Source organism: Panthera uncia (genome assembly GCF_023721935.1).
Source record: "Panthera uncia isolate 11264 chromosome C1 unlocalized genomic scaffold, Puncia_PCG_1.0 HiC_scaffold_4, whole genome shotgun sequence".
Taxonomy (NCBI): Eukaryota; Metazoa; Chordata; class Mammalia; order Carnivora; family Felidae; genus Panthera; species Panthera uncia.
The window spans coordinates 30,826,011-30,847,185 of record NW_026057585.1 but is presented as its reverse complement, the minus strand read 5'-3'; the positions used below and the strand labels follow the sequence as shown (position 1 = coordinate 30,847,185).

At 38.5% G+C, this 21,175-nt stretch overlaps 2 protein-coding genes across 8 annotated transcripts in view; one reads left to right on the top strand and one right to left on the bottom strand.

The window, feature by feature from the left end:
- The window catches only part of PKN2 (protein kinase N2), a 163,456-nt gene extending 155,102 nt beyond the window's left edge, over positions 1–8,354 (top strand). For 6 of the 7 annotated variants that reach the window (XM_049616845.1, XM_049616844.1, XM_049616841.1 and 3 more), the window contains 2 exons: positions 1,041–1,134; positions 4,847–5,036. The gene's annotated coding sequence lies outside the window, so the exon portion shown is untranslated. Of the gene's footprint in view, positions 1–1,040; positions 1,135–4,846; positions 5,037–5,265 lie in introns of those variants that run through there. The other variant, XM_049616842.1, reaches the window with a different exon arrangement.
- The window catches only part of GTF2B (general transcription factor IIB), a 33,566-nt gene continuing 14,765 nt past the window's right edge, over positions 2,375–21,175 (bottom strand). Inside the window, exons 3-7 of the mRNA XM_049616847.1 lie at positions 12,722–12,855; positions 8,694–8,840; positions 8,432–8,561; positions 5,921–6,202; positions 2,375–3,687 (exon numbers count right to left, since the gene is read on the bottom strand). Of these exons, the coding sequence (XP_049472804.1) occupies positions 3,554–3,687; positions 5,921–6,202; positions 8,432–8,561; positions 8,694–8,840; positions 12,722–12,855 (827 nt within the window). The 3' untranslated portion in view covers positions 2,375–3,553. The remainder of the gene's footprint in view (positions 3,688–5,920; positions 6,203–8,431; positions 8,562–8,693; positions 8,841–12,721; positions 12,856–21,175) is intronic.

Sequence of the window (21,175 nt, the reverse complement as noted above, 5' to 3'; positions counted from 1 at the left end):
TCCACAATTGGCAGATGAGATTAAAACTCCAGCAACAGGAAAAGTCAGGGCCACTGACAATTGGAAATATTGGCATGGGGCATAGAGAGGCCTCCTGGCTGGATTAGGACCAGATGGGTAATAGGCTGACCCCCTCAGCTGTTCATCTTGATAATTAAAGTAAATCTTGCACCTGTGATATTAAATTAGCTCAGAAACCAAAGACAACCATGGGTAAAGTACGTTTGTTGGTTTGAACACAAAGGCTTACTATCAAGAGGCATCTAGTTTAAGAAGCATTTAGTTTGGAGAAAGAGCTAGAGTGATCTCTAGCTATTAACTCCTTGCCACCTGAGCTGATTCAAAAATAATTCAGAAACTCACTCTGAAGAGCTTTCCCCAAAAAGCCAGATACGAGTATTGCATTGAATAATTTTGTTGATTTCATAACTGAACCGAATTGTGTTAGAAAGTTACAACTAAAGTCAGTCCTAAGGCATCCTCCTGTGAAATAAAACCTAATAGTATAGTTTAATAGAAACCAGCACTAGATTGAGTGATCAAGGGACCTGAGTCTGTCCTCTTTCCTAATAGTAAACTTGGACACATCTTTTGATTTCTCCAGTCTTCTCTAATCTACAAAATGAGATTGGACCAGAGTGCTCAAACTCAGATTCCATGAAACTTTTTTTTTTTTTTAATGTTCATTTGAGAGAGAAAAAGAAAGAGAGCATGGGGAGGGGCAGAGAGAGAGAGAGAGAATCCCAAGCAAGGCTCTGCACTGTCAGTGCAGAGCCAGAAACAAGGCCTGATCCCATGAAGCATGAAATCATGACCTGAGCCAAAATCAGTCTGATGCTTAACCGACTGAGCCACCCAGGCGCCCCAGATTCCATGAAACTTATCAAACCCTCGAACTTGTAGTCATAGTAGAGACTGTCAAAGTGGACTGTAGTGAGTCCTTGTTTTAAATACTGGGAATGGAATGGACCACCTTAACCAAGGTTTCAACTGTTTAAAGATGACAGCATTAACAAGATGGACCCACTTTATCTTCACAGAAATTGCCTTGCATGGGGAATATCCGTAACTGGCCAAAATGTAGCCCACACAGAAGCTGGCTTCAACTTCTTGGTGTGATCAGCTCTCAACAAGGTGGGTTTTGTGCTGTGTATGGGGAGTTTTTCACACCTCATGAGGGAAGTCAAAACCATGCACAATCCCTGGTTTAGAATATGGGTCAGATTCCTTTTGCTGGTTAGAAAGACCTGGCCATGATTTTTTTGAATTTCTTAAGTATTACTAATTTTGCCGTACTAAGCAATCAAGTAGTTACAACTGAACACCCCACATCACGAGTGGATTTTAAACCTCTATAACAGCCTTGAAGCAGATGGACAAATAAGGAGTAAGTCCCATTGAACTAGAGAGAACGCTAGAGGGGCCAGAGGCCAAAATGTTGCATTGCTGTGGATTGCCCCCCTTCCCTAAGTGAAAATGTTCTAGTGGTCAGATGAAATGACTCCTCAACAGGGTCATTAACAATGCATCACTTCCAAACACAGCTGTCCCTATCAAGGACACACATGCTCTGAGGCCTGGGGTACGAGGAAAGAACAAGTGACCCTGCTACTTTAGCTCTTGATGAGGTACTTCTTTCAATATCTGCAATTGAGTTAAACTGATCAAACCATCTGGGTGGCATAGAGTTTTTAAAACTAGAATTTTATTTTCAGAGGTTATCTACCAGAATATAAATTACATCCCCCAAATATACCTTCTGCCCCCCAGATTAATCTTTAAAATCAGTTCTACTGATCTAAGCTCTTTCAATGTATAGAACACAAAAAATAGACCAAAATGTTGACACAGCAGACTGGTAGGGGCTAGGTTTTTTAATCCCCTTTATGCTTATCTCCATTTTTCTAGTTATCAAATACATTTTTGTAGCCAGTAAAATGAAAATACTAATCATATTAGTATACCTGAACTGCCAACTATGTTTTAAAAATAAAACACAGCACAACAGCAGGAAAGAAAAAAATACCAAAATACCGGTGCTCACTCCTAAGTGGCTTCTGGGTGCTATCGTTATGCATTTTCCAAATGTTCTATAATGTGCATGTACTTATGATAATAGCAAAAATGACTATTTTAAGATCTAGTTAACTGGTTGCAGCTTGCAGTGAAAAGTCTTCAGTGGATGGGAAGTTTTGTGGTCAGTCGCTATAAACTGGGGAGAACAGAGGGGAGGACCCCTGCTCTCAGTCTGTACTTGGAAAAATGCAGAGGTGCAGTGCTGGGGACCAAAGATGGGGGTGCCGAGGGAGACACTGACTGACCTAAGATTTCTTGTCCTGAGTTTCATGCTGGGTGGGATGAGTTCTGCCTGGAGTCCTCACGAGCCTTGCGATCCCGTATTTGGTGATAGTGTGCTTGCGTTTACTTCTCTGGTGTTCTCCCCCGGCTTTGAGTAGTGCCGTTTGCGTGTCGCAGATTTTGTACAAGGGAGAAACAGCATTTGTCTTCCTGGCCCAGCAGTCATCCCCATTCCGTGGCCAACAGAAACGAGAGAAGGTCTGATCCTCTAGAGGCGCAAGCCCCTTTTTGGACTAGAGTCTGAATCCCCCTACTAGGCTGCAACAGGAGATGTACTTCTAACCCGGTGCTAAGCTCGTTACGTGTCAGAACCGTACACCTGCTCTGAGGCAGTGCTGTCTACAGTGGTGTGTGTCTAGCATGGATTCGAGTCCCCTTGTAAGCTAGTTGGTAAAAGGGCAACATTTTATTGGTCTTTGCTTACAATGAACACCTTCACATCCCAATCACCTACAGGGGGCGTACTTACTAGAAAAATTACCAGACATTCCGAGGCCCAATAACCTCCATTTTAAATATTCTTTATATCAGTAAGTAAAAATAGTTACGAAATGGTAACATCCAAAAATTGATGTTGGTAGGCCAACAGATTTCATCTTCTCTGCTCCATAAGCTCACTGAGGAAAAACACAGGAATGTTTTTATATCTCTCAAGCCAGTGCCTTTCAAGGTCCAGTTCACTTCTTACTGTTCTATATGTACAGTTAAGAATTCACACAGGCCCCCCGATGTTCTTGATGTCAAAAGTGGTTCCCCAAACCTCTGACTTTGTTATACAAAAAAACACCTAAATCTATAAATGGAAAAAAACAAAACGAGAACCTCTATCAGCTTTATTAGCTGCAATGATATGCATTATTTGTAATTATAAATTACATGTAACATGTAATTATAACAAAAACTTTAGTTTTGAAAAACGTTTTATTCAAGAATTACATAATTTCAAATATCTTCCAAAATACAGTTTCCTAGGTTGCTACAAAAGAAAGCAAATTCAATAAGAAATTTAAATCATTAAATATGTTTCACTAGTATATACATACAGAATGCCAAGCAATTAATATTTAGCCCTGGAATGCGTACCATGTCTTTTGTTTTTCCTTATTAAAGAAAGGCTCAATCCAGCACTTGGTATAGGCTATGTACAACAGGCCGAGTTCAGTGTTCACAGGAGTTTGACATCAGCTGCCTCGATTTACAGCTGTGGTAGTTTGTCCACAGGGGTGTCAAATTTGAAGTCTGTAGGAAACAGATCTGGAGCTCGAGGATAGATCAGCCTGTAGGACTGTCTGATTGTAACATCAGCGACACCAGCAATATCTCCAATTTCTAAAAGACGGAAATCAACATATTAAGGATAACTTCCATCCTATCTCCCTTCCACTACCTGCATTCCAGTTTGTGAGATACGGTAATATAAAAGCCACAGTGAGAAAACGAGAAATGTTGATTTTTAAAACCTGACGATGGAAGTCCATACGAAGAGGCAGAATGGAGGGCTACAGTTAGTAACAATAATGAGGTAGGAGCCCTTATTACGTCAAAGGGCTGTCACAGTAGTAGGAAAAGATTCACTAGATGTAAAACATTGGAATAATGCCCAGGGCACAGCACCATGAGTGGTAACAATTATACTAGCCATAGGATCTAGTATCTAGAAAGACAGGAAGTCTTTCTGAGGATCCCGGGAGTAACCCATGAATACATTCTTATGAAGAAACTCACATCATCATTGCTATTTTTAAAAGTTCCTCTTCTAGGGGCGCCTGGGTGGCGCAGTCGGTTAAGCGTCCGACTTCAGCCAGGTCACGATCTCACGGTCCGTGAGTTCGAGCCCCGCGTCAGGCTCTGGGCTGATGGCTCGGAGCCTGGAGCCTGTTTCTGATTCTGTGTCTCCCTCTCTCTCTGCCCCTCCCCCGTTCATGCTCTGTCTCTCTCTGTCTCAAAAATAAATAAAAAACGTTGAAAAAAAAATTTAAAAAAAAAAAAAAAATAATAAAAGTTCCTCTTCTAATTAACTTCTAGTTAATTCTGTTAAGAGGTTCTCTGGTTAAAAGGTTCAAGCTAAAAGGGAATCGTACTAGAAATAGTTCCACAACCTCTTCTGTCTACTTCGTACCTCAGATAGTACACAGCTACTTGATACAGCTGTACGTTCTAGCACAATGGGAAGCTTCCACTCTTGCAAACACAGAACACTGAGCACAGGGAGCTCACGAGTATTTCTAGTGTACAGTAGATCCACGTTTACCCTTCAAAGTCATTGTCACCTTTCTTCCTTTTTATTAAAAAGTCCCAAAGGACTGCCACTTGACAAGTATTGGGTTATAAATACTTAAACGAAATGGAGTTTTAAAAGACAGGCTTTAAAACAAACTCATTTTACCATAACCTTTCCACAGTTCAAATCATAAGGTTTTACGAGTTTTCAGTGTGGATGCCTGCCATCACTGTGCAACGAGCTAATTGTAAGTTTCTTATCCTCTAGACACAGATACCAGTGAACGCCAACCGGCCGCTGGGAAGGGAAGAAAGGGGCCTTAAAAACAAAGAACTTCATGTAACAAAGTGCCAAGATCACTATTTCTGTGTTGATTAGAACAAACTTTACAAGTAGGAATAAAGGTAAGGACAATCTGCTTTGCTTCAACTTCTCAATTTTACCAGAAGACTCAAAATTTCCTTTAAAAATATGACTGGAGGCCAAAGGGAACGGATAACCAATGGCTGGCTTCCTTCTAATCATTCTTCTATGTGATGTATTACTTTTATTAATATAGAAACATACGGCCTAAGCTGAGGCGAAAGGCTGTTCTGAGTAGGGTAGTACAGTCATCGCAGCAAGGAATTTCGCTACCTTTTCAATTTTGAACTGACTGCTCCTTTTTCTTTATGCATCTTTTTAAGGATCAGAGAAGTAATTGATGAATACATGCTTGTAAAGAAATTCACTTAGGACTTCTGTTTGAAAGTTCCCCTATGACAGTAAACTCAAAACTGGCTTTAGAAGGCTGAACTACTGTGCTCACTTTGGCAGCACATATACTAGAAGGCTGAACTACTTCTATCAGGATCTTCATTAAGAAAGTGAGTAACATATGAAAGGAGAAAGAGAAGAGGCTTCGAGGAATGTTACAGCTGCCGATCAGCACAAATTTCCCATGTGCCGAGCTGTGCGGGCCACGCCGGACAGCAGGAAACAGGCATGGCCCCCACCTCTTAAGATATAAAAAAATTTGGTTAAGTTTTGAGGGGAAAAGAGAACTATTCAAAATAATGTTTAGGTGGGACAAAAACAACTTCTAGAAATGAAAAATGGACAAACTCAATTCTTAAAGTGAATGGGAACAAAGCATGTCATACACAGAGTTACAACTCCACAAATATTTTTGTTTATGAGCCACTTAAGAAAATGTAGTATTTTGCTTGTCAGTTTTGACTCTAAGAAACTGCCTCTTAAATGTGGGTTTGGGATATTTACCTGCTTTGTACCTAAAATGGAAATACAATGACACACTAAAACTTCAGTTTCATCACTGCCCTTCCTGAGAAAGAATCCTACCTTTTTGGGTCCTCTTCTCAGCGGAGGCCTGTGAGGCCATGTAAATGGCTGCCGCCGCCACAGATATCGGGCTCCTTCCAGGAACCAAGTCCAATTCCACAGCTTTACGGGCTATGTGTGTAGCTGCCATCTGTACTTGTTTAGGAAGACAAAGGTTGGAACAAAACCTGGACATGAAGTCCCCGGTTGTAATCAAATCCACACTGGTTTCTAGAGCTTTCAAAATAAGTTTAAAGCATCGACCGATTTCTTTCTTAGAAATTCGTGACACGGCACATATTTCTGAAAAAAAAAAAAAAAATTTAAATCCACATAAGTCATATGGTTCACTAAAAAATCATTTCTGATTGTAAAATATATTCTATTTGCAAAAATGCAATTATGCTTTAAATGGCCTGATTAAAAAATGGGCAGGGGATCTGAATGGATACTTTTCCAAAGACAACATGCGGATGGCCAACAGGCATGTGAAAAGATGCTCGACATCACTAATCATAGGAAAATGCAAATCAAAACCACAACGAGATATCAGCACATGCTGGTCAGAATGGCTATTTTCAAAAAGACAAGAAATAGCGAGTCTTAGGGGAGAAGATGTGGGGGAAAGGAAACCCTCATGCACCGTTGGTGGGAATGTAAATTGGTGCCACTATGGAGCCCCTCAAAACACTAAGAACAGAAAAACCGTATGATCCAGCTATTCCACTTCTGGGTATTCATACAAAGAATACTAACACACTGATTCAAAAAGATATATGCACCCCTACGTTCAATGCAACATTTACAAAAGGCAAGAAATGGAAACTATCCAAATGTCCATCAGTGGAGAGATGGATGAAGAGGTGCTATATAAACACGATGGATACTACCCAGCCATAAAAAAAGAATGAAATCTTGTCATTTGCAACAACATGGATGGGCCTAGAGGGTATTATGCTAAGTGAAATGAGCCCGAGAAAGACAAATGGTTTCCCTTGTAAGTGGAATCCAAAAAAACCAAAACAGACAAATGAAACAAAAACTCATGGATACAGACAGCACACTGGCGATTACCAGAGGAGAAAGGACTTGGGGAGTAGACAAAACAAGTGAAGGGAGGCAACTGTCTGATGATGGATGGTAACTAGACTTTTAGTGATTACTTCATAGTGATTACAGACGTCAAATTACAGCTGACCCCTGAACAACTCGGGTTAGGGGGTGCCAACCCCCAGCACAGTCACAGCTCCACAGAGAACTCTTTATTCCCCCAAAACTTAACTACCAATAGTGTATTATCGACAGGAAGCCTTATCGATAACAGTCAACACTGATTTTGTATACGTATTATAGACTGTTTTTATAATAAAGTAAGCTAAAGAAAATATTAAGGATATTATAAGAGCAACTACAGTACTATATAAAAAAAAATCAGTGTATAAGTGGATGCACACAGTTCAAATTCGTGTTGTTCAAGGGTCAAATGTATAATACTGTCCACCCAAAACTCATATATAGTATACATGGTGTGTATATATATACATGCATGGTATACAACATACCATTTTTACTTTAGCTGTAAAGAAGTCTTTCAAACAAGTTAAATGTAGGTTCTTAATATCTCAAAATATTAACTTCTCTGAAATTTCAATTCAAACAAGTTAAGTTTCCTCTAATCCAAACTTTGTTGATATTTATGTATTAATCTGTTATAAGAAGTATGTCTATCACGGGAAAAAAAAAACAAAAAACCTCAAAGCTAAAGCGTACTTCTCAAGCTACCCAATGTCACATGTACATGCAACCCCTGGGATTATAGGCATAATAACATGAGATCAAATATTCGACCCTGTTATTCTAAATACTAAACTACCAAACACTTTCAGACCAAAAGCCTTCGTTTTAGTTGTAATAATAAAAACGATGATGATGATAAAAGCCACTGCCGCATCGTAAAGTACTCACTGATGAATGAAAGGTAATGAAAATCTTAAGCTAAAACGAACTCTGGAGGGCAAGTCAGTGTGAGCGTCACAGCCAATAGGCTGTCATGTATTCGTGACTGCAAACTGGACAAAAATACGAGTTCTCCCAAAGCCTTCAGCTTAAGTGTAAAAGTGCAAATTGTAAACCTCGAGAATGTTTTCTAAGGCCTGATTCCCTCACCTGTAGAGACCTGTGCTAGGAGTGGAAATGGTTTTCCATGCATCAAGGGTACACGCTTGGTAACAAAGGCTTACTCTGGCCTACGAAGCCAGGCCTCAAAGCCCACAAGATGAAGTCAGTCAGAAGATCTCACGAGCAAAGAACACGGAGCTTACGTGGACTAGAATGACTAAAACAGCTGGAAAAGAACATGGCTAAGATCTTCTGTCAAGGAACAAAATAAGGAGGCATCTGGAAATGATACAAAGATGGATTACTGGAGGTAACCAGGAAGACATGACTCAGCTACGTAGTGTCAAAGCTCCTTGACTTCAGTCTGTTACTTTAACATAGAAAACATTTTTATCTTCGCAACTAAAAACTTACCTTTAAATGTCCTAGGAACCCCTTCTTGTCTACAGGCAATATAGAGACAAGCGGAAGCTATGGCATCATTAGCTCTTCCCTTCAGGCTCTTCTGTTCATACACTTGCTTGAATAAATTATTTGTTCGATCCTTTAAAGCAAAGAAGCGAAGTTTAATTAACTCTAGGCCATTTAATTAGTTGCAATATCAAAATTTCATATGTTCATTAAATTATGCTAAGTCAATGCCAGAATGGCTTAAAGAAGACAGACAAGAACTTACAACTATATTTCGAGGGAGGTTGATTCTGTCTGCCATAGTAGTGATTTCTTTGAAAGCATTCATCATTGCCCGATCAGAACTACTCATTGTTCTCCGATTTTGGTACTTAGAATTGCCAAATTCATCAAAACTTGCAGCTCCTGTACCCTGTAAAACAAAGTTTTATAACTTTATGCAAAAAAAGTTTTCAAAGAATGAACCGACATTTCTAAGAAAACATAACTCACATGATCTGACTCCATATGCCCAAGAAATCTACCCTGTGGCTCCTCCCTATTCCTTAGTAGAACAAATACCAGGTTAAGATGGTTTAAATGAGTATCTGTGAGAGAAGCCAATAACACAAACTGTCACATTAACAGACCTAGGGAGAAAAATTGAAGGATCTTCTCCAAAGGTGCTATAAAGGCAGGCAAACAAAATTCAAAAGCCATTTTTCGAGAAGAACTCGCAAAATACTACAAATGAGTGGGTGGTGCTTATTAGAAAATCACTCCTCCAGGCTTAGGCCAGAACAACGATTAATGGAGAAAAAAGGCATGCTCTGTTTTACTGTGCTTCACTTTACCGCATTTAGCAGAGACTGTATTTTGTTATTGGGGTGGTGGTGGTGGTGGTTGTTGTTAACAAATTGAAGGTTTGTAGCAACCCTACATTGATCAAGTCTCTTGGCACCATTTTTCCAACAGCATTTGCTGACTCCAGATCTCTATGTCACATTCTTGCAATATTTCAAACTTATTCATTATGGTGATCTGTGATCAGTGATCTTTGATGTTACTCTCGTAATTGTTTTGGGACTCTGCAAACTGCACACTTCTAAGACGGGAAACTTAATAAATCTGCATGTTCTCACTGCGCCACTGAGCAGCTGGTCCCCCCGCCTTTCTCCCTCTCCTCAGGCCTCCCTATTCCCTGAGACACAATACTGAAATCAGGCTAATTAATAACCCCATAATGGCCTCTCCATGTTCAAGTCAAAGGAATAGTCCTATGTTTCTCGTTTTAAATCAAAAGCTAGAAATGTTAAGCGTAGTGAGGAAGGCATGTCAAAAGCTGAGACAGGCCAAACGACAGGGCTCTTGTGCCAAACAGCCAAGTTGTGAATGCAAAGGGAAAGTTCTTGAAGAAAATTAAAAGTGCTACTCCAGTGAACACACCAATGATAAGAAAACGCAACAGCCGTATTGCTAATGTGGAAAAAGTTTTAGAAGTCTGCACAGAAAGTCAAACCAGCCACAACAATCCCCAAAGCCTAATCCCAGAGCAAGGCCCTAACTCTATTCCTTTCTATAAAGGTGGAGAGAGGTGAGGATGCTGCAGGAGAAATTTGGAAGCTAGCAGAGGTTGGTTAGTGAGGTTTAAGGAAAAGAAGCTGTCTATAGTACAGAAAGTGCAAGGTGAAGCAGCAGGAGATGTAGAAGCTGCAGCAAGTTATCCAGAAGATCCAGCTAAGAGAATTCATGAAGGCGGCTACACCAAACAGATTTACAGCCTTCTACTGGAAGAAGATGCCATCTAGGACTTCCATAAACTTAGTTGATAAAGCAGCTGCAGGGTTTGAGAGGACTGACTCCCAATTTTCAGAGAAGTTCTACTGTGGGTAAAACACTATCAAACAGCATCACAAGCTACAGAGAAATCACTTGTGAAAAGGAATAGTCAATTGACAGAGCAAACTTCATTACTGTCTCATTTTAAGAAATTGCCAGGACATCTGGGTGGCTCCGTTAAATGTCTGACTCTTATTTCTGCTCAGGTCATGATCTCACTCACGGTCATGGGATCAAGCCTCGCGTTGGGTTCTGCGCTGACAGCACAGGGCCTACTTGAGATTCTCACTCTCCCCCTCTCTACCCCTCCCCTGCTCACACATGCACATGTGTGTTCTCTCAAAATCAATAAATAAACTTTAAAAAAAATTTGCCACAGTCACCTACCCTTCAGAAACCATCAACATCGAGGCAAGACCCTGTACCAGCAATAAGGTTGTAACTTGCTGAAAGCTCACATTATGGTTATTAGCAATACAGTATTTTTAAATTAAGGCATATGCATTTTTTTTTTTTTTTTTACATAATGCTACTGCATACTTAATAGACTACGGTACAGCATAAGTATGACTTTTATATGTACTGGGAAGCTACAAAAAGGCATTTGACTCTCTTTATTGGAATATTTGTGTTACTGTGGTGGTCTGGAACCAAACCCGCAGCATCTCTAAGGTATCCCTGTACTAGGAAAACTAGCCAATATAATGTAATTATAATTACATAATGTAATTAGACAAAACTTATATTAACTATACTGGTGTAATTATTTTAAAATTAGGCAAGAGAAAAATTAGAAGTACTAATTTGAGAAGGAAGTGGTAAACGATTTGCAGGTAGTCTTTTTATATACTTAGAACACTCAAAATCACTGTAAAACTGCTAAAAATAATAGAATTCATTAGAGGCAAGGTCAAAATGAATAGAAATCAATAGCCTTCATACGTATAACCAAACAGAAGACAATGAAAAACAAAAGCGCCAATACAAAACAACAAAAAAGATACGTATCTAGGAATCAACTTAAACATTCAAGACCCTTATGAAGAAAACATCCTCTGAAGGACACACATGACTTAAGGAAGTGGAAAAGCATACTATGTTTCTGGACAGGAAGAAGTCTACTTTCCCTAAGTCAACTTGCAAATAAGTCTAACCAAAACCTCACTGAAAATACCAACTTTTTTTTTTTAACAAAGTGATCCTAACCTTTAAATGGAAAAGACTAGTGAAGAAAATGCTAAGAAAGAAGAGCAACGAGGAAAAACTAATACTACTAGATATTAACACAGTGTGGTGTGACATGTGACTGACTAGGCCAGGACAGAGAAAGGACAGAATGTCCAGAAATATTCCCAAATACATACAGAAATTCAGTGTATGACAAATGTAGCATCTTAAGAATTTCTGCAGGGTAGGCATAAACAACGGTCAAAGGATACAGGAGAAAACAAGTGATAGTGGTTATCCTGTTTTTGACAGGGAAAGAGGGTTGTGGTGGGAACTGAGTTTGGGGTCAAGAGAAAATTTATTGTGTTCTTTTTACATTTGTGTATGAGTCATGTATTTCCTATTAAAAAACAAACACTAAAAGAAGTTGCAGTGTCCATTAGCTGTGATCTTAGATTTTAAGATGTCCTCAGTATGCTTTTTACTCAGCCTGTAAGGCTAAAGCAAATGCAGAAATCACCTACTTAAGATACTATCAGCTTTTTTCAAAGCCTATACCACTTTTCAAATTTTATATGTACTTTATAGAGCATGAAAAAATAATTAATAACTTGCCTTTTCAGAACACTTTCTTAAAAACAGACTATGCAGTGGTATAGATGAAGTTCTGAAACAGCATCACTTGATTAGTTTTCTTGAATATTGCCCCCACTACTTCCAATTCAGATAAAAGAGCAAAAAAGAGCCAGGCTGCCAGACAGATTACACTACTGCCTTATCTAATAGCAGCCACTACCATTTACTGAATACACACTACATGTTGTTATAAACACTTTACAATACGTTCCCATGTAACCCTCAATGTTTCTATGAAGTACTCTTATTCTCACTTCACTGATGAGGAGTGTGAAGCTTTATACGTCATTTAGGTAGGTCATAAATTCACCAATATTAGAAAACAGGCTATGCTGACCTACAATTATCTTAGGTAATGTGGGGGGGAAAGAAAAGACATTTATAATATTCAAGGAACATATCAATAAGACCTCATAAAGATCATTCTACATTCAATTTTTGGGCGAAATGTGCTTCATGAAAACAAGGGCCTAAGATATAAAGACTGTAATTTTGATCTGTGTGGAAGATATGTGTAAGGGAATAATCATTCCACAACAGTATGACTGGTAAATCTCATTCTCAGGTCAAGATTCCTCACGGGGCAGTGACTGATACTTTTGCAAAGTTTCCAAAACCCCCAGGTCTTTGGTTAGTCCATACTTGCTACTTCCTGTTGAGCGGATTTATTACCTTGCCAATCATGGTTGACAAATCTCCGTCACTCAGTAGAGGATTCTGAGAGTCTCCAACTCGAGATGGATCTTTTGTTGCTTTATCATTGCTGAAAGTTCTCCATTCAGACCCCACGTCAATAACTCGGTCACCTAAAAATACAAGCACAAGTCTAAATAGGATCTACTGAACACTCTTTAATGCCCAACTCAGGCGCTTTTATTCCTAGGAAATCTCAACATGGACATCTAGGCTCCAGCTTAAGTATCAGGTCTCAGACATCTGTCCTAAAGCGTTCCTTTAACTATGATGCCAGGCCAATAACCCTTTTTAGACATTATGCTTTGATTAGTCATATTCTAACTTTTGGAAGAAAAAAGTATTAGTCAAAATAAACACACACAGCAAAATAAAGCTATTCATATGTTATACAAAGATAAATGTGATTCAAAACCAAAATTTGCAAGGGACATAGAAAAAACCAGAAAGCGCTTTTCACAATGGTATTAATGCACACAGTTTCATATAAAAAAAAAAATTAAGCTTTCATGGGAAATGTTTTGCAAAGAACTAAGCTGAAACTTATGTTTTAGTAACTACTAAATGAAAAAAATATTTCTGGCTAAATAATTTATACAGAGTAAAATGTTAAGCCTAGAATTAGTGAGAAGAAAACCAGGTAGGTATTTTCTTTTTAAGCAAAGGGCCAGTGGTAAAATAGGTCACGCTAGGAAACTAAATAGGAACAGATTTGGTTGATCACTGCTTTGGGGGGAATGCTCAGTAGCTCGTAACATCTCCACAGCGACAAGAGTTATTACCACTGAACAGCTGCCCACGCTAGTCACTGTGTAAATGTTCTCTGTTAATCCTCCCAGTCTGATAAAGGTAGGTACCACTTTTACTGCCACTTTAGAAATAAAATTTGTGTAAGATGACACAACTAGAATGGAAATGTGCAACTGATCCCAAAGACTGTTCTATACTGGATTTGTAAAACATGAGCTTTTCCACCAAAGTGTGACAAAACTGAGAGCAGGAACCAGACCATTTTCATTGTTGCCTAAAGAGAAAGGAGAAAGAAATGGCAGAAATTAGTTAACTCAGCAATTAAAAGAGCTTCTGGTGACAGTCAATTAATATAATGGTTACGAGCACGGACTGTACCATTTGCCACTTAGCCTTGGACAAATCATGGCATTTCTCAGCTTTAAATCTCCCTAATAACCTCACAGTCTAAAGATCATAAAGATTAAATAAGCCAAAACAGGTACAGCACCTGCATGTAAAGTGATTAAAAAGTTCAAGGTGAGTGCCTGATATTAGCTATCTACTACTAGGAAAATGAAAATAGTTTGACACATCTTCTGACATCTCCCTCCTTTTGAGACTTTAACAGTAGCAGAGTGCTCCGCTACAGGTATATGACCAGAAGGACAGCAAAGAGAAAAGAAGGAAGGAACTCAACGTAAACTCTGCTAAATCCTCTGAGATACTGTCTATGTAGTACATTAATTAAAATGCTTATGAACCAAGTATAGTAATCTTAATCTAATCTTACTGCTTTATTTAAGGACGGAGGTAAATGTGCAACAGAATCATTCCTGATGGTTCTGGAATAATTTATATTTCTTTGAACACTCAAAACACTTGGGAGTAATCAGATATCACTTGGACTATTTCCTGTTACAAGGGAACTGAGATGAGAGGCAGGGTCCCCATCTGCCCTACCCGTATGTAGTAAGAATGGCCAAGGAAAGCAGAAGCAGGCAGATCAGTTTATAAGGCAACTTCAGGAGATGAGAGATTGAGCAGGTGGCCCCAAATAAGAGCAAAAGAAGGTTAAATGGATGGGACTGTCATGATGGATTTTTCTGCTTCCCTCTCAAAAAAATAAACATCACTAAACTTGGGAACCAATTCTAATTATATAAATTAAGATTTTAAAAACTTACCTGAAAGTAACAAAACCTGTAATTATGGACTGAAGTCTCACTGTAATACTAACTAAACAAGGCCTGTATCTCAGAGACCAATTTAAAAAGACTGATTTTTCTTCCTTTTCATAACAGAATTATAATAATGCCTGCTTACAAATGTGTGTGTGTGTGTGTGTGTGTGTGTGTGTGTGTGTGTTTGTGTGTATGCAAAACAAAACTACCTGTATTCTCAACACTAGGGAAAGCCACTGTAAATATTTTGGTATATGTACTTTCTGCCTTTTTAATTCATGTGTATGTTTTTTCCTTAAATTAAAATTAGATCATATTGTGCCTGTTCCATGAAAAGCTCTGTTCACCAAATCCACATCATAAACACCAAAACAAGATTTTTTAAACAGGTCAGCCCCTTTAATAGCATCTGACAATTAAAGGGATACTATGATGTCTCCACACACTATATCTAACTTTCCTAGTCAAAAAACAAAAATACACAAACATGCACATAACAAAAAACTGTGGCCTTCATATCTGGAGTTACTTGCAAAAATCTAAGTTCAAATAAAAACTCAAATGTCATCATTAATTTGTTTAATGAATGAATTAAGAGAACACGGTATATGAAAAGGCAGGTAGGTATGCTCACATCTTTTTAAGTCTCTCTAGAAATCTAAAGATGAAACATCTTGGCTAATACTTTATTTCATACCATTTTCCTTTTGGCCCCCCAAAAACCTACCAAGAGTCTCTTTTATTGGTTGCTTTGCACTGCCTTTAGAAAGACAAGATGGATTAGGGAAAAAAGGGGGGTGGCGGGAGTTGGCCTAGGACAGTATAAATAGAAAAGCCAGAACCGGGTAGTGATGTAATTTTTCCACATACGTGGGAACAATCTACATGACTCATTCAACAATCTGTGATTTGTGCTAAGAGACATTCCCTCTTTTTATATTTTACTGCTCAAAACATAGCATTTATAAGAAATAAAATTTCCAAAATAACTCAAATAGCACATCATGAAACTATAACTAGAGCACCAGATTAAGTGCACGAGTAACAAAATAGGGCAGACCATTCAGAAAAATCAGAGTGCATAAAGGATTTTCATTTGAAGAAACCTAAATGAGGCAGCATTTTAAAAGATGCTCTGGAAGGAAACTGCAATACAGTCTTTTCAAGGGTAAGTGTATAATCAACCTTCAGCAAAGAAGCCTGCCAATACACACACACACACACACACACACACACACACACACACACACAACCTCCCATATCCTTTAATGTTCCACAAACAGGAAAAACATAGAAATGTTTACCAGTTATGTTCTCAACCAAACACTAATTTTTGTAAAATGAACACGAGACAGAAAGTCTCATACAAGAATCTTCACAGCAGCATTACTCATATTAGCTAAAAACTGGAAACAACCCAAATGTGTGTTAACAGGAAAATGTATACAATGGGATATCCCTCCACAAATAAACTACTGATACATGCAGTGATGTAAATGCATTCAAAAACTATATGCTGAGCCCGAAAAAAGTCAATTACTAAAAAAAATAATAAAAAATAAAAAATAAAAAAACTACTATATAATTCTAGTTATAGGAGGTTCAGGGGCGCCAGGGTGGCTAAGCTGGTTAAGCGTCTGACTCTTAGTTTCTGCTCGAGTTATGATCTTGCAGTTTCATGAGTTTGAGCCCCATGTAGGGGGAGCCTGCTTGGGATTTTTTCTCTTTGCCTTTTTGCCCCTCCCCTGCTCACATGCTGTCTCTGTCTCTTTCAAAACAAATAAATAAATAAAAATTTTTATAGGAAGTCCAAAAACAGGCAAAATAATCTCTGAAAATAGAAATCAGTACAGTGGTTGCTACTGGGCTGGGGGTGGGGGGCAGAGGTAACAGATTAGAAAGAAACATATGGGAACTTCTGGGAATGGAAGGAAATGGTCTAAACACCTTGATTAGTGTGATTATACCAGTATATGCAGTGTCCAGATGTCAAAATGCAAACTGTGTATCTGGGATCTGTGCATTTTACTGCATGCAATTAGACCTCAATAAATTAAAAATAAAAATTCGCTCCCACCATAATATTGTTGATTTTGAATTAAGTCACACCAAACCTATCCATGATTTTGTGAATAACAATCTTCTTGGACAAGGGAATATATATACTCTTTCTCAAACTCATCTTTTAGATTATATGTATGTCACATTTATGACTAGATCTAATTTTTTTCTGTTAAAAATCTCATTTTCTAACTAGTAATTGCTGTAATATTTTATATGCTTATATTCAGCCACTTTTAATAGACTATTAATTTTTAAAATTTGATCTGAATATTCTAGATATAGAATCTCATCAGTGGCAAAGAACTTGTTCCCCTTCCAATGTTTAACTCCCATTTCTATATTATATCTAAAGCGCTTGTCAGAACTTTCAAAACAATGCCTTTGATTTAAAACAGAAATGTCTCCAATATTTCAACATTATGCAGAAAAGTAACAGGTGAACTGAAATAGTCATCTATTAAAACATCATTCTACTCCAATGCAGAGTGTCTTACATTATTAAGAATGTGTTGAGTTCATTAAATGTCTGTCATCTTAGCAAACCATAGCATTTCTTACCTACTATCTTTTTACATTATAAAAGCGAGCCATAGTTGTTTGTGGGTTATTATTCTTCTAGTACTTATGTGTTACGATAAATTAAGTTACTCTGGAGTAATAAGTAATTTCAGAAGGTTAGCGGCTTAAAATGAAGATTTCTTTCTTATTCATACCACATGTCTATATAGGGGTAGGACAGCTTTCTATGCCATCCTTATTCAAGATGATAGAATTCCTGCCACTTGAGACATGCTAGGGGGAAGGGAATGTATTAAGTTATGCACTGACTTATAGATACTTTCCAATAGTAACATTTCCACTCACATGTCCTTGACCAAAGCCAGTCAAGGAATGATGCTTAACTCTGGAGGGGATGGAAACATAAATGTGCCATGTAGCTCAGAAGAGAAGAACCAGAATTATTAGCAAATAATCATCAATGTTCTTCCACATGACAATTAGCAAACAGAATCAAGCACTGTATTTTGTGGGATTTATGTATAAATTCATTAAAAAAAAAAAAGATTGCTCTAGGACTTCCTTTTTCTGCCACACAACAAACCAAGGAATCAGAGTTAATTTTACTGGCTGATTATTTGCAAGTCTTGACTAATAACATTTTTTAAATGTTTAAAAGATACATTCCCCACTGGTGTGTGGATTGACTTGCAACCCTAAGGGTCTTCTGGTACAATGTAACGTTTTCTTCTATTGTACCTTTAATACTTTACAATATTCACCTGGATCTTCAAGTAGAACCATAATGGCTATCTTGTCTTTACCACTTTCTCATTCACTCTTTATAGTCTCAGGTTTCTTCTCTGCTTTACTGATCCAATTTCCTAGAATGTTGTCAGCTAATCACTATCTCAAACAGTTTTATTGTGTTTGTTTCCTTGTGCTATCTTATTTCTTTCTGACATTTTAAAAAACTTATTTATGAGAGCGAGCAAGCACGCACGTGCAAGGGAGGGGCAGAGAGAGAGGGAGAGAGAATCCCAAGCAGGCTCCGCCCTGTCAGCGCGGAGCCCAACACGGGGGCTCAATCCCGCAAACCATGAGATCATGACCTGAGCTGAAATTCAGAGTCAGGTGCTCAACCGACTGGGCCATCCAGGCACCCCTCTGACAACATTTAATAGAAATATTATGGAAACTATTTCACTGATCACAAAAATCATTTATTTTCCATAACTTCCTTCTAGCGAGCTACATCAGGAGAATTTTGTTCAGTCCGCTGGATCACTGCTCCTCTTCATTGTAATAATCTGTCTTTAGAAGCTCCATGTGGACTTTTGTGCCTATTCATCCTGTACTAAAGAACTATCAATCCATGTCCAGTGGTGGTGGTCATGTTGGAAAACCTCCCAATCCACCACTACCAGTAATTCTGTCTCTCTGTGTACCCACAGTCCCTAGCAGTTAAGATATGACCCAAATAAAATAAATTCCCAGTATGACTCTACAAATTTATTAGGAAGGATACAGGCAGGTTTGTAATTAAAGCAAAAATAATAGTGACTTAAAACAGGCTATAACTTTCTCACATTAACAGTCCATAGTTAATAGTCATAGACTAGTGTGACCCAGGCTCCTCCTATCTTTTTAATAAGCCAGCTTCATCATGATGAGATTTTCCAGCCTAATATGGCTGTTGGTGGTTCCCTTTATCATGTCTGCATTCTAGCCAGTGGAAAGAAGAAAGAGGAGGCACTTCCTTATGGCAGGATCTAGAATTGTACATACCCGTTTTATGTACAATCCACTGGTTAGATCACATGGTCATACCTGGCTACAAGGGAAGCTGGGAAATACAGTCCAGTTGGGCAGCAACATGCCCAGTTAAAACATAGGGATTCTATTACTAAAGAAAGAGTGGGACGATCAGTGGCCTCTACTACTACAAGGAATAATGGGTTAGCTATGAGAGAAAGGAGAGGAGAAAGAATGTCCAGTAGAACCAGTATACTTTGCCTTATACTCTAAAGGAAACAGTACACAAAGACAGATATGTAAGCTCCTAACCAAGCAAGTTATAAACTACAAATCCAACCAGAGGTATTTTGTAGTACAACATTAAAACCAGAATGGCTTGGGGCACACCTAGGTGGCTCAGTTGGTTGATTTCAGCTCAGGCCATGATCCCAGGGTTGTGGGATCGAGCCCCTAATCAGGCTCTGCACTGACCATGGAGTCTGCTTAGGGCTCCTTCTCCCTCTATCCCCCACTCACGCACTCTAAAATTTAAAACAAAACAAAACAAAACAAAAAGCAAAACAAGAGAAAAACCTAGAATGGCTCATAGTAGCAATCTAAACACTGCAGGGGAATACTGCAACATACTAAAAACAGCCAGGAAGCCAATATTGGAGAGTGATTTTCTAGGCCTGACCTAGATTCAAAACGTTTTTGTTTCTTATTGTAAACTTAAATTAATAAAGGTATTTTAAAAAAGAGTATTAGAATCACCCCAAATTTCAATTCTTTCTGCCATCTTTCTGGAAAATGATCTTACTTAAGCATTTTGGTATACAACCAGTAGAAAATTCAGAAGTAGGAGTCTTAGAACAACAGTCTGCAAGTTACTTGTGGACACAGGCTAGATTTACCTAAAACCATTTTGTCTGAACTACAAAATTTTTCAAAACATGCCAACTCTAAAAGTTCAATAATCAAAATGCAGTACTCAAGGTGGACAAACCCTAAGCATGGAGTTTTTTTTTAATTATTTTTTTTCATATTTATTTATTTTGGAGAGAGGGAGAGAGAGACAGAGAGAGAGAGACAGAGTGTGAGTAGGGGAGGGGCAGAGAGAGAGGGAAACACAGAATCTCTCCAGGCTGAAGCAGGCTCCAGGCTCTGAGCTGTCAGCACTGAGCCCGACACGGGGCTCAAACCCACAAACTGTGAGATCATGAGCTGAGCCAAAACCAGACACTTAACCAAGGGAGCCACCCATGCACCCCAAATTGGGAAAAAAATTTTTTTTCAACCCTCAGAAAGTTTTACATTTATTTATTTTTGAGAGAGAGAGAGAGAGAGAGAGAGAGAGAGAGAGAGAGAACGAACACGAACAAGTTGGGGAGGGGCAGAGAGAGAAGGAGACAGAATCTGAAGCAGGCTCCAGGCTCTGAGCTGTCAGCACAGAGCCCGACGAGGGGCTTGAACTCACAAACTGTGAGATCATGACCTGAGCTGAAGGCGGACGCTTAACTGACTGAGCCACCCAGGCGCCCCCCAAATTGGGAGTTTTTAAATTAAAAAAATACTAAGGTACTGTGGAAAATTGTTTAAGTCAACACATTACATTTGTTAAATCTAATGCTGAAACTGAAATGCATCTTTAGCTTTCACACCTTCTTCAGTCATTTACCCCTTTCTAACCATTCCTTCTTATGATATTTCAAAGAATCCTGATTTTTGGTTTAGTGTTACTAAACATTCTTATCAGAAAGCCTGGATTAAAGATAATTTTCAAGAGAAGTCTGATCAACAGATACTTTAAAAAGAAATACCATTAATACTATAGCCAGTCTCTAAATCACAGTTTTATCTTCCCCAAATGTAAACTGAGTAAGAACTCAAAATGAATTATCCCTTAGAAACAACCCACATCATGGTTAATTTCCCAGACCAGCCCATAAAAGCGTACTTTACTCATGACGTTTAGGCCCTTAAAAAACAAACACAAAACTGTACAAGTCGAGAGTATAATTACCATTTGGAAAATCATTTGTAAAGGAAAATGCAAAATGCATTGTAAATTCCATCCCGGAGTATGTCAATACATCTTGCTTTTCCTCAAATACAGGCAGGTTTGCAGCAGCATCTAAGCTAGAGACCCACAACTCTCATGGAAGATGCATCCTAACCTTAGTCACAATAATTTGAGTCATTCACATACCAGTACTTTCAG